This window comes from Coturnix japonica, chromosome Z, assembly GCF_001577835.2.
Source record: "Coturnix japonica isolate 7356 chromosome Z, Coturnix japonica 2.1, whole genome shotgun sequence".
Classification (NCBI taxonomy): domain Eukaryota; kingdom Metazoa; phylum Chordata; class Aves; order Galliformes; family Phasianidae; genus Coturnix; species Coturnix japonica.
Window position 1 is genome coordinate 28,393,924 of NC_029547.1, and position 12,530 is coordinate 28,406,453.

A 12,530-nucleotide genomic window follows, 5' to 3' on the forward strand; every position below is an offset into this window, starting at 1 on the left:
CAACATTATGTTTTCATTGGCTATTTCTTTCAACAGTTAAATTATTCCCATACAAAATTCAACTGTGTAATTTTCCAGTGACAGCAGCAAAGATCAGGTCCTTGAAGAAGATACAGTAGTAAAACTGATTCTTGTGTTAACTCTTACATCCCCATATTCTCTTCCAAAAAAGTCTCAGAAAGTTTCTGTTGCCTCTGTTTTTACTGATCTTGTATATTTATAACGAAAAACTACTGTGACCTCTAGAAACTATGCAGCATGAATGGTCAGGAAATCCAAATGACAAAAATGTAGTTAAAAAGGAAACCTACCTGCTATACGTTCTCACTTTCCTGAACGCAAGCTGTTTGGAGCTTGGACACTGGGGATGCAGTGTGAAACTGATGAGGTGCTGTTTCTTTCACCAATATGTCAATCCTGGAACTTGCAAGTTGGTAGACATCCATAAAGCTTTTAATCACGGCCTTCAAAAAGTAAAATAAATAATCAGCAACGGGCAGGTTATGCCTAAATTCTGAAGAGCATACACCCAAATCTACTACGTAAGGGCTAAAATTTATTAATCAAAGAAACAAAACAAAAGCTGGAATGCAGGCTGAACTTCAGTCTCAGGGCCTAAAAATCTTACCTGAGTCTTTGCCTTCCTTCTATTATCTTACAGAATAATAGCACTACAGAAAAGCAAATGGTGGTGCAGCCTAATTAGAAGCTGCAGATGAACTGCTTTCCAACACACAGTGCAGTACTGAGTAGCTGACAATACTTTTGACTACATTTAAATATAAGAAAGTGCTAGATCAACTTATTTCCACAAAGAATCACTGCAGTTTCTGGTTTATATTCCTACTATCAAAATGAGTTATTAATCCTTCCACCCCATGTTAAAAAAAAAAAAAAAAAAAAAAAAAAAAAAAAGTTAATTTGGCAGAAGCTAAAGGAACAGAGTAAACACATACACCTCTGAAAGTAAATATTCTGATTACAATATAGCTGGGAAAATACAATTGTTTTCATGTATGTAGTGGAAGAAGTGTCCCAACCATGTAATATTGATCAGACTAATAATAAAGTTAGCAGCACAAGAGAGTACAAATGATTTGGCAGTACTGGTAAACTCATATCTGTCCTAAATACTATAACACTGTTGAGATTATTGGACTTCTTTACAACTAGTTAATCACATTTTACAGGTTACAGTTTTCCCTTCTGAAATGACTCATAGTGAGTTTCTACTGCATGAACATATCTCAGATGATATGAAATTGGTCTTTTGAATTCTGTTATAGGCAAAAATAAACTTAGTACCACGAGCACGTATCCACTAAGATCTTTACCATTTTCCTTTCTTTATTTCCAAACACACTACTGCTTTTGAGAATAAAAGCATAGCTGAAGTCAGTCAAATCACTTTGTTGTCAAATGTAGCAAACAGCAATGGTAAATTAATCCCATCATAAATTTTGTCATCGGAAAGAATATCCAAAATATTTTACACACTGTAGTGCTAATCCTGGAAGAAGATGCACGCAGTTCTATAAACCCGCTTCTGCAAGCTCAGATCCTGATTTTAGAACTGTTTCATTTATATTCAGCTTCACTAAAATGCTGCAGCTCTTCACAAACAATACCAAGCAAGAATGTGGATACAACTCACACTCCATATAAAACTGCATTAGAGCCTTCATAGAGCAACTGCCCATATGTTAAATATCAGACATATGTTGAAATACCTCTGCGGAGTGGGCCTGTGACTCATAATCAAGGATTATACCAATATGTCACAACAAGCTGTGTCTTACAGAAAAAAAACCAAAAAACAACCTTATGTGTTCCTTTGATTACTCCCCTCATGACATATTTAAAAGTGTCACTAAATTAGAACACATCGAGAGGGTTCCTTACCTTTTTCCCTTCACCTCCACTACCACAAGGCTAGTGAAGCCAGTAATCTACACAGATTCATTCTACATGGGCACAATAAGCACAGGCAGTTATCTGAAACAGCAGTGTAAATTCCTTGCTGCTCAACTCAACTATTTCATTTGCTTTTGGACTTTTAACAAGTCCAAAAATTTTCAATCTAGGGAAAACATATTCATTCTCCAGCTTTTATTTTCAGGTATGGCAAACTTTTTTCTATGACATGTAGATTTTTTTAGTCCAGAAGGAAGCAATTTCTCAGTTATTTACAATTCTTTAACAATGTGGAAGGCAGCTTTTATGCACCCTGGGTATGCATTCTTTACAGTATATTGCAGCTCCCTAGCAAAGAGTCAGGGTCAGCTTGGATTTCTCTCACTCAGGGTCAGGTTAGGGAAAACAATGTTTTTGGGTCTTCCAGTGGGTGACACGGAATCCTTGATAATGAGCGTGCAGAACACTTATTTTAAATGCCACTGGGAGAAAGGCAAATACATTGGGTTTTTAGACGTGCCATTGGAAGGCATTCATTTACATATGATTTTCTGTAACTCATGTCAGTCACACTCTGAGTCACAAATCTGTTTACAACAGTAAAAGCTTAACTGGTTAGAAAGCTATGGAACATGAAACAGAGTGAGAACCCAATCACCTGCATGTTTTAAGACCTACCAAATAGTGATTAAACACATCTCTACCAGAGTCCAGCGGTTTAATTTAGATTTCTATTTCTGACTGACATATACAAACAAATCTGCAACTTTGAAAACTGTTCAATAATCAAGAACGTCTGTTAATAGAATTTCAGAGAAGGGATGTCTTGCCTTGCAGAATTCTGTTGTTCTCCAGCTAAGGAGTGTTTTCTTTTATTCCTCAATATACAGAGCAGTAAGACATGAGATACTTCCACAGCTCTCCTGGTTAATTTTTATAGTGCAAAACTTGACATTCAGATATATCTGCAGGATCTGCATTTAAGCAAGGACTTCCTGTTTTAAATGCATTGGTAATGTTGTGACATGCAAACTGGGAATAGAACATCTGAAATAATAAAAATTTGTCTTCTATTATAAATAAAAACTGTTTTTGAATATACATCAGAAATATTACATCTATTCAGAAAGGCCAGATGTAGTGAACCCTGAACATTATAATAACCAAAATTGATGCAACTCAGACCACTTTAAAAGTTAAAGCCTTTCCAGAGAGTTGAGTAGTGGGAAGACTTAAACAAGGAGGATATAACAATTGTGGGTCTGGAGAATATGATTTTCAAACATTACAGATTGTAGGTGGCCGTGTCTGAGCACAGGGTCGGTCTGGGTGACTTCCAAATGTCCCTTCCAACTACAACCATTCTGTCATCCTGGGATTACAAAGACATGTGAGGGATGGAATATGGGATGTGAGTTAACTATGGTTAAAATTTGTCTCTTTCAACAACAGTAATTGTAATGAATTACTCTGCAAAGAAAAAGCAGTCCACTGAATTGTTCTTTTTTGGTGACATCTTCCCTTTTCTTTTACTCCACCTAAGGTTCTATTTTATAAATGATTTCACTATTAATTAAAGTTCTACATCACATGTCACTGAAATAGTACAAGTGAATTATATTGGCAGAAGTGTTTACACTGTCTAAAGTGTCTTAGTGCTTGTCACCAAGAAAAAAAAAATCATAAAACCACAACAGTGTTCCAACACTAAGTTAGGAGATGAGCAGCTTCATAAAAACAGGAGCATGACTTTACCAAACAACTAGCTGCAATTCACAGGATAAAAAAATATTTGTAATGTTGACAGGGAGCACCAGTCTAGAGGCAAACTGTACCCACAGGTGCCAAGGGAACTGACAGATGTCTCTGTGAGGCCACTCTCTATAATCCTTCATCAGACATGGTGACTGGGAAAAGTACCTGTAAGTAAGAAGGAGGACCAAGTGACCTACAAGATGCTCATTCTCACTTCAGCCCCTGGGAAAGAAATGGACTATCTAATCCAGGAAACTATTTCCAGGCATAAGAAAGACAAGAAAATCAGCAGGAGTAATCAGCAAGAATTCACAAAAGGGGAAGTCATACTTGACTAATTTAAAAGTTACTACAATGGAATGATGAGCCTGATGGGTCAGACAAGAGCAGTAAAGTTGAAAACTGACTGACTGACTGACCAAGCCCAGAAGACTGGTGATCAGCGGCTCGAAGTTCAGTTAGAAGTAAATGAAGAGAGATAAATATACCGCAAGAGTCAATACTAGGCCCAGTCCTCATTAAGAACTTCACTAGATAATGACGACAAAGGGGCTCAATAAGTTTGCTTATGGCACAAAGCCTGGAGCAATGGCAGCTACACCAGAATGCTGTGTCACCATACAGAGGGATCTTGGCAGGTGGGAGAAATACGCTGACAGGGACCTCAGGAAGTATTACAAGGAAGAGTGCAAAGTCCTGCATGTGGAGAGGAACATTCTCATGAACAAATACATTCTGGGGGCCACTCAGCTAAAAAGCAGAAAGGCAGAAAGGCATGTGGGTTCTGGTGGACAACAAGTTAACCATTAGCCAGAAGTGTGCTCTCGTGGCACAGAAGGCAATGATGTCCATTTTCAAATGTTGTTTTGAATGGATAAGTTATTTTAAACCTAAGTACATTTAAGGACTTCGTTAGTTTGTTGAAGACACTGTCCTAGTCTAGAAATCCTGGTAAACAATTTATATTTCTTTGAAATGAGTCAGAAATTATATATATATATTTAAGAAGATATTCATGTGAAAAAAAGAACTAATTATTTTATATTTCAGATCCTAATTTGTTAGGAAATAGGACACTGAAGCTTCTGAAAATTTCACACCTGGTCCTTTTGCTTGCCTCTCCAGTCTCTCAAAAGGCTGTAAGACAGGACAAAACAATGTGCACTGGTGGTGCTGTAATGCTCTGAAGATAGGCAGTAAAGAATGTGAATGGATAAAAGAGGACATAGTGAAATTCAGCAAAAATCTGACACACTTCAAGTGAAATTAGCAGGTTTATTTCAATGCAGGCATAAGGAAGAAGGTCCTTATGACCTGTCCATAGATGTCTTGTCCTTAGTACAAAGGTACTCTGCCTAAAGCTTCAGTTTGGTGAAGTAACAAACTTGAAATGTTGACAAACCGATGCTGTTGTTCACTACAGATCACTGAGCTGCAGAGGGGAACTGCAAAATTTAAGCTGCAACTTCTTTCTCCACAGTAGTCTTTGAAAGGACTGGGAACACTCTAACATGTTAGAGATCGTCTTCCAGAGGACCTACAAATATTTTTTTCCTCTAATTAAATAACTTATCATGTTCTTGTGCTGCACATCACTCTCAGTAACATTAAGGTACACAGCACTTCACAGTGCTTTAGAACAGCTTTTGCACATGTTAACATTACCAGACTTGAAGACTCCAATCATCAAGAGTACTTTACTCAAGGAGAAAAATGGCACAGTATAAAGTAGTTCACTAGTTTACTAAATGGAGCAGCAGTTTTCAAGGAATATGAAACACAAGTAGAAATTCAAGCCTTTCTTTTAAAATTTATGAAATTCAGCAGTTACTCAAACTTCGGCTGTTCTGAACTCAGTTACAACAGAAACACGTTACAGGAAATATACAGATCAGCATATGCAAATTGGCAGACCTCTCATCAGAGTTTTGATGTTTAATATACATTCAAAAATGGAATTGTTATTCCAAATTAAGACACTGTATATGTTGCCTTCCTTACCCTTAGTACTCTTCTAATGAGAATGAACACAGTTTGAAACAAAGCATTTTTATTTGGATTATGAATTTTAAATAACTGAAAATTGAAGCATCTACAAGTTTTAGACCACTTTGAAGTTACAAATAAAATACCTAGTGATTAAGAACCAGTTTCTTTATTTTAACATCTATGAATCTAGTGATCTTATCAGGCCTACTGTTGTCCTAGCACTGTATCTCCTGGTTAGAGAGAACAAAGCTAAAAGGGACCTGCTGTGAAACTCTGATAATAAAAGGTATCAAGTAGACTAGCAGCCTGACAATGTCAGCACTGCATTTATAACAGCACATACGGCAGCCAGAAAAATAAAATCATCTGCTTAACACAATTTACTAATATATACGTATATATATTTGTTTGTTTGTTTAGATAAATGTCAAAATTAACATTTGCCTGTTAGGTTCTCCCTTCAGGAAATTCTTGAACTAAAAAGAATGTTAGCAGGTAGTAAATTTACCCGAGGGCAACATAAACAAAAAGATGAAAAAGACCAAGGGAAGGAATGATGAATAAACTTCAGAAGAATGAAAGATTAACTTTAGTATGACATGGTGCTTAGATGGGAATTTGAAAAGACTGGGAATTTTATGTATTGTACAGAATTTGGCTGAAGTGCAGTGCAGGCAAAGGCAACTGGTGTGAAAACAGCTCCACAGATTAGAGTTCTACATGTTTAATGGATCACTTACAGAATTCCTGTCATTACTGCCTTGATTTATGCTGGCATAAATAAGATCACTTTAAAAAGTCCACAAAACAAAACAGATTCCAATTAATTTTGGTTTTCAGAGGCAAAATTTCAGGTCATTTATTATAGATTTATGAGTTCTGTATCTAAAGAAGAAAAGATTAAAACTTATTTCCACCAAACATTTTAGCATCTGAAATCCCATTCTGGCTGCCCTGGCTACCCTGACCAAAATGTCTCATGGCAACATCAGTGGAAGATGTAAATACAGCAGCTCCTAAGGCATCAGAAAAAAAACCTCAAGGGGAACAGCATTCAGCAAAAATTGAACTTTGCAGCTGTTTGGCACTTCTTTAATGATCTATTCTACTTGTATCTCATTTCAACACTAAACTTTTTGTTGTGTTCCATTCAAGCGTGGCAGGCACAATTTAAATGTGCCAAAAAGCAGGTCAGTTCTGTTACAACTATTTTTTTCCCCCAACCAAAGCTGACTCAGTGCCACACACAGGGCCTAACTCTATCTCCTTCACTTCAATAACAATTACTTTACCCCAAAGGTCTCAGGAGGGTTGCCCAAGGGAATGAAGCTCTAAATAAAAGGCTAGATTCTCTGCTAGAGGTAATGACACGACTTCCTACAAGAAAATTGAAAAGGGAGACTGAAGGGAAAGTGCTTCTACTGGAAACCACAGTGGATGGGCATAACAACAATTACCAAGGAAATTATTACAAAGTGTAATAGTTTCAAAAGTAACATTGATCTGGAAAGTGATAGATTAAGACCATTAGGCAATGAGTCTGTTGGTATGAGCACACAGAAAGGATCCTGAAATTTTTATAGCAAAGCAGCTTCCTGTACCCTTTAATACTCAATTATATTATATATATTCAGTACTCAAGACAGTGCAAGCAAATCACCATTTCACAAAATAAAGGAATATGGGCAGGTATAGGCTGGTAATATTTACCTGTGAAAGATTGTTCTCACCATCTACAATACTGAGCCAAGTGTACTTGCATGACAAACATAACAGAAAATGATTGTTGCCTCTAAGAACACAAAGTTTAAGCTGGAGCTAAGGGAATTCCTACCAATACAGAGCACGCCTTCTCATCTTCTTACATAGAGCTAATACAAAAAGAATATTTTACTCTGTGGGGGAAAGATAATTTCAAGACAATAGTTTTGGCAAGAAAGAAATGGCAGCTGAAAGAAGTATACTGTCGGGCAGTACATTTCCTTCAAGTTTCGCTTGCTGTATATATTCTAGGCAGAGATGAAAGAAAGAGGGACAGCTAGTCACTGAAAATGAGACTCAATGTGAAAAGCGCCTTAAATGAAAGCATGAAAATCTCCCTAGAGCGAGAACAACATATCGCCACTAATAAGAGGAACTAACCAGCAGTAGTTGTAATAGAAATGTCAGGATGCAGTTTTATTCAAAAACCTGCAGTGTCCCATCAAGCATTCAGTCTTGAGGTGACGCGAGATTAAAACTTCATCAAAATCCATGTGAACTGTCAAGTGGAAGTACAAGTCGCTGTACCTGGATCATGTTGCTTTTGGTCTACTGTAATGACATCTTGGAAACAGAAAAAAATATAAATAAGCTGGAGCAAAAAATTCTGCTTTTACAACCAAGTCTATAGAAACAGAATCAATAAAGATAAACCTGTTCTTTCTCACTCTTATGACACTATTCTCTATAGATAGGATATCCTATATACGCAAAACAGTGACATTTGTATAAATAAATATTCCCTAAACAGAAAGACATAACTTTCTGAAATCTAATGGATTAGTTGTCTTTGTATGCATATGAGTATTTAATAATGAGAATAACTTAATGTGTGGAGAGAAGTACACAGTAATCTATGAAGTTGTTAAAAATGATAATTTAAAACAATGAAAGAACATCAGATGGAAAGCAAATGCTAGATCTGAAGGTTTCTGAAATGCTGTGCACAAACTATCTAACCTAACACTGTTTGTGAACATATTAGTAAAAATTAATTTGCTGAAAATTAAAATACGGTTCTTTCTTTGTTTTTAAAGAGTGCTCCATTAATTTTTGAAGACAAATTTCTATTTCTTTTATGAAGGTGAATGCTCTACAGGCAAATAGATGGCTATGGAGACATTTCATAAATCTTTTAAAATATGCATTAAAAAATCACTTCTAACAATTTCGTGTTAACCGCTGCAAAGAAGGTCTACCACTGGCCTCAGCAGATGAAAATTATCATCTCTCAAAATCTAGGTTAAGTATTGATATTTCCCTAAATATTTTGACTAGAGCTGTGAAGGTATCCCTTCCTTTCTTGATACAGGAAGAAGTCTGTCAGTCACAGAACATCCAGAAATGGTAGAAACCTGTAAGGTTCATGAAGTCCCATTCCTAATTCTGGATTAAAACATTTTAAAATTGAATTTGATAAAACATCTTACGTAAGCAGAGGGAAATATGTCCACCTTGTATCTTTAATGCAAAAAGACAAAGACAATCCATGTTGTAGTTCAGATTTGTTAGCAGTGACACGGTTCCCTTCTGGTAGGTTGAGTAGACATGAGAATTCTTGTCTTCTGGAGAACCCTCCTGCTGTGAGTTTGCTGAGGGTTACAGAACAGAAGGTACTGGCTGCTATCACAGTGGTGTACCAGTAGCAACACTGCACCAACAGAGATTCCTTGATCCAATTTGTAAACTTATTCATCAACTGAAGAGCTAAGGAATAATCAGAAAAACCTGTTCACCCTTTAATAGTCCCATATGACCAGTGTGAAAGTCCCACAGAGAGTGGAGGCTAGTAGTGGATTACTGTGGTCTAAATTAAGACACACCATCTGGAATTGACTGCCCGGGGAGTGGAAACACAGCCCTACTATTTACTATGGGATGATTCAGACTACATTGGAAGAAGGGGAAGTTCCCAAATACCTGCAGTACATTGATGACATCATCATGTGGGGCAACTCAGCATAAGTTTTTGAGAAAGGGAAGAAAACAATCCAAATCCTTCTGAAAGTTTTGCCATAAAACAAAGTGAGGTCAAGGGATCTGCAGAGGAGAACCAGTTTTTAGGAACAGAATGCTATATGGATGTCCTTGGTTTCTAATGAATGAGATGAACAAAATAACAGCTATGTCTCCACTAATTACAAAAAGGAAAAATAAGCTTGTTGCGAGTTTTTGGAGGATACATATACCAAATTAAAGCCTGACTGTAACCCCTTTCTACCAAATGACTCAGAACAAGAACAATTTCCAGTGGGGCCCTGAGCATAAACAAGCCTCTGAACAACTAAACGGGAGATAGTTTGTCTAACCTGTTGGTGTTAGTCATATAGAAGATGGATTACTTAAACTCAGAAAGGTAAATTCCTGTCAACATGTGCTGAAAGCTAGTGGATGAGTAAGATACCACTACTCCAAGGTCTGGGTATAAAGCCATTTCTGTGCAAAAAGTCAATGGGCTAAGTGAGAAAGTTGCTTACTTGGAACAGCTTGAAAAACAAAGAGCAGAGAATAACTCTTTCATTGGCAGAACTCAGGTTGTACACATTCAGATTAACAACTCAAAGACTTGCTATCTGAATATCTTGCTTTTTTAGATAATCTTTCAGAAGACATCAATCTTTTACTATCTTCATTAAATTCACTGTTTTTGTATTAAATGGAAAAGTATCATCAGATTGCAGACAATAATTTAAATAATTAAACTGAGTCAAGTAATTAAGGTCAATTCCCCTCTTTGGCCAAAAGTCAACAACTGGATCCAACTCCTTAGAAGCCTAAGAAAAGAAGACATAGTGACTGTGTGAATTATTGGATGATTGCGGTAACACTGAAAGGACAAAACTATGACAGATAGGCACTTGTGAGACAAATTGGCCGAATGAAGACGAACCAGAGGGACTACTTGTAATCCATGTATTTCAGGTTATACTAACTTGTTAACACCCCAGGGGCAAGCATTTTCTAAACTACCTCTGACATCAACTGTTTCAAGAAGCACACTTGTTCATTTTTGAGAGCTGGACCACTACAGATCATTTATGAGTGAGTGTTCCTATGGATAATGGTAGCACAGAAAAAAAAAACATTTCACTGTTTACTAAATCTAGATACCACACACCATGCGTTTCACCTTGTAGTCTGAGAATTGTGAAACTACCCTGAAAATAAATGACAGGAAATGAAGTGGGAGATATGACAGATGACGTTAAAGCACAAGTAGCATAAAGGAGGTGAACAAGGAATAATTATGCACTTTCTTTTAATACAAAAATGAGTGAACATTACATGAAATACCAGAAACAATGAAAATACTTTTTCAGAAAGTACGTAGTTAAGCTTTGGAAGTTTTTTCTACAAGTAATGTGAATAGTTAACTTCACATGGATTCCAAAGGCAATGTGACAATAAATACAAGAAAAAAATGTGGAAGGACACTCAGTAGAAAAGTATGTCCTTTGTTTCAAGAGGTACTTGAACTAAGATGTTGGAGAGTGGGAGAGATTTTGGAGACAATTTAGTCCTGTTTCTTGTACTCTTTCCTTTGTTAACTTCCCTGTTTAACCTGTTTATAAGCTGGGACAACCAGACTTACTGCCAGTCTATGTGCCCTCCAGGCATTAAATGTTTACTCAGTCCCACAGTCTATTTCCCAAAGGAATAAAATCTGCAGCAAGTCTCACACGGAATAAATGCAGAACAAATCAAGCATCTAGAGTAGTGACCTTTGCCAAGGTACAGACAAACATCACATTTTGACATGTAAGAGACACAGTACTCAAAATCCAGTCTTGTGGTCACTGCAAGCAGTTGTAACAATTTCAGAACTTAAGCTTCAACTTGTAATCTTTCTCAACATTGAATTTATTTTTAAAATGGATTCCTTTCAGAATGGGAAGCTAGATGGAGATACTCTGGCACTATAGCAAGTAGAGAGGGCATGACGTTTTGCCCTCTTATCTCTCCCTTTAGTATTTGTCAACTGTGTTATGATCAGGAAGGGGGGAATATACAAACGGGTGCCTGGAGCAGATCACACAAACTGCCTCTGCTCAGAAAGAAGTCAGAAATAAAACATACTCTTCAAACATTAAGTGGGCATTGAGAACTGGCTTTACAGATAGAATGGGTGATTGCTTCATCTTGATCTTTATTTTAGAACTGTACTCTGACAAAATAGATTATGATGTGGAATCCATTCAAGGGAATCTGAATACGAATTCTATCTAGGTTCCAGGATAACAAATTAATGATGGTCTTCTGAATAATATTATTTTTTCAGAACCCAGAACATATTCAGTCCTTTGCAGCTGAGGCTGTATATCCTTATGAGTTAGGTTTGCAGAATAGTTCCACACTCCTGTTTCCATTAATTTAGCACTTTCTAGGCTTCTCCCTTTTCATCTCAGACACTGTGTTCTTGTCAGTGTTTTGCTCCTAACAGGAAGAAACCATAACAAAGGAAGAGTTAAGGAAGATTATAATAAAATTGGATGCTGCATAGAGCAAGTATTTTTCAAGCACTTTATCCTGGAATATGCAGAGAAACAGAAATGATCAGTTCTAAATTCTTTCTGTTTTTCACAGTCTAATAAAAGCGTTAGAACTTATGACCTTAGGATTCTAACAGTACTTATCACTAGGCCGTCAAAGAATTCAGTAACTGAAAAATCAAGTTTCTGACCACTTCATTACACTTTCTGTAAGATAACTGTGTAAAAGAGAATACTCTTAGCTAAAAAGATATGTGAATTTACAAGCTACAGTTTACCAATACACACACGTGTACACACACACACACACACACACAGGTTCTTTATATATAGGCAACAAATCTGTGGCAAACTGGTCACATTTGAGGGAAAAAAACTGACTTCTAATCTTTTCAAAACTCATCCTCTCTGAGTGTCACTTCAGTGGTGTACCACTTGGGATGTTACCCTTACTTATTTCTTAAATAAAGGACAACTGTGTAACTATCAGAACAGCCATTTCTTAATGCCTGGTTTTATATTCTGAAAGGTTTACTGTGTTTTACTTAATCCTTAAGTTGCATATTCATTGCTATATTTTCCTCTAACTGCTGTCACTTATATTGTCATGCAGAAGGGCAA

The 12,530-nt window shown here is 36.7% G+C and overlaps 1 protein-coding gene across 9 annotated transcripts in view; it reads right to left on the reverse strand.

The window, feature by feature from the left end:
* The window catches only part of CCDC171 (coiled-coil domain containing 171), a 156,345-nt gene that overhangs the window by 21,708 nt on the left and 122,107 nt on the right, over window positions 1–12,530 (reverse strand). For 8 of the 9 annotated variants that reach the window (XM_015849031.2, XM_015849032.2, XM_015849030.2 and 5 more), the window contains one exon: window positions 312–464. In XM_015849031.2, coding sequence (XP_015704517.1) covers window positions 315–464 — 150 coding nt within the window. In that variant the 3' untranslated portion in view covers window positions 312–314. Of the gene's footprint in view, window positions 1–311; window positions 465–10,661; window positions 11,854–12,530 lie in introns of those variants that run through there. The other variant, XM_015849029.2, reaches the window with a different exon arrangement.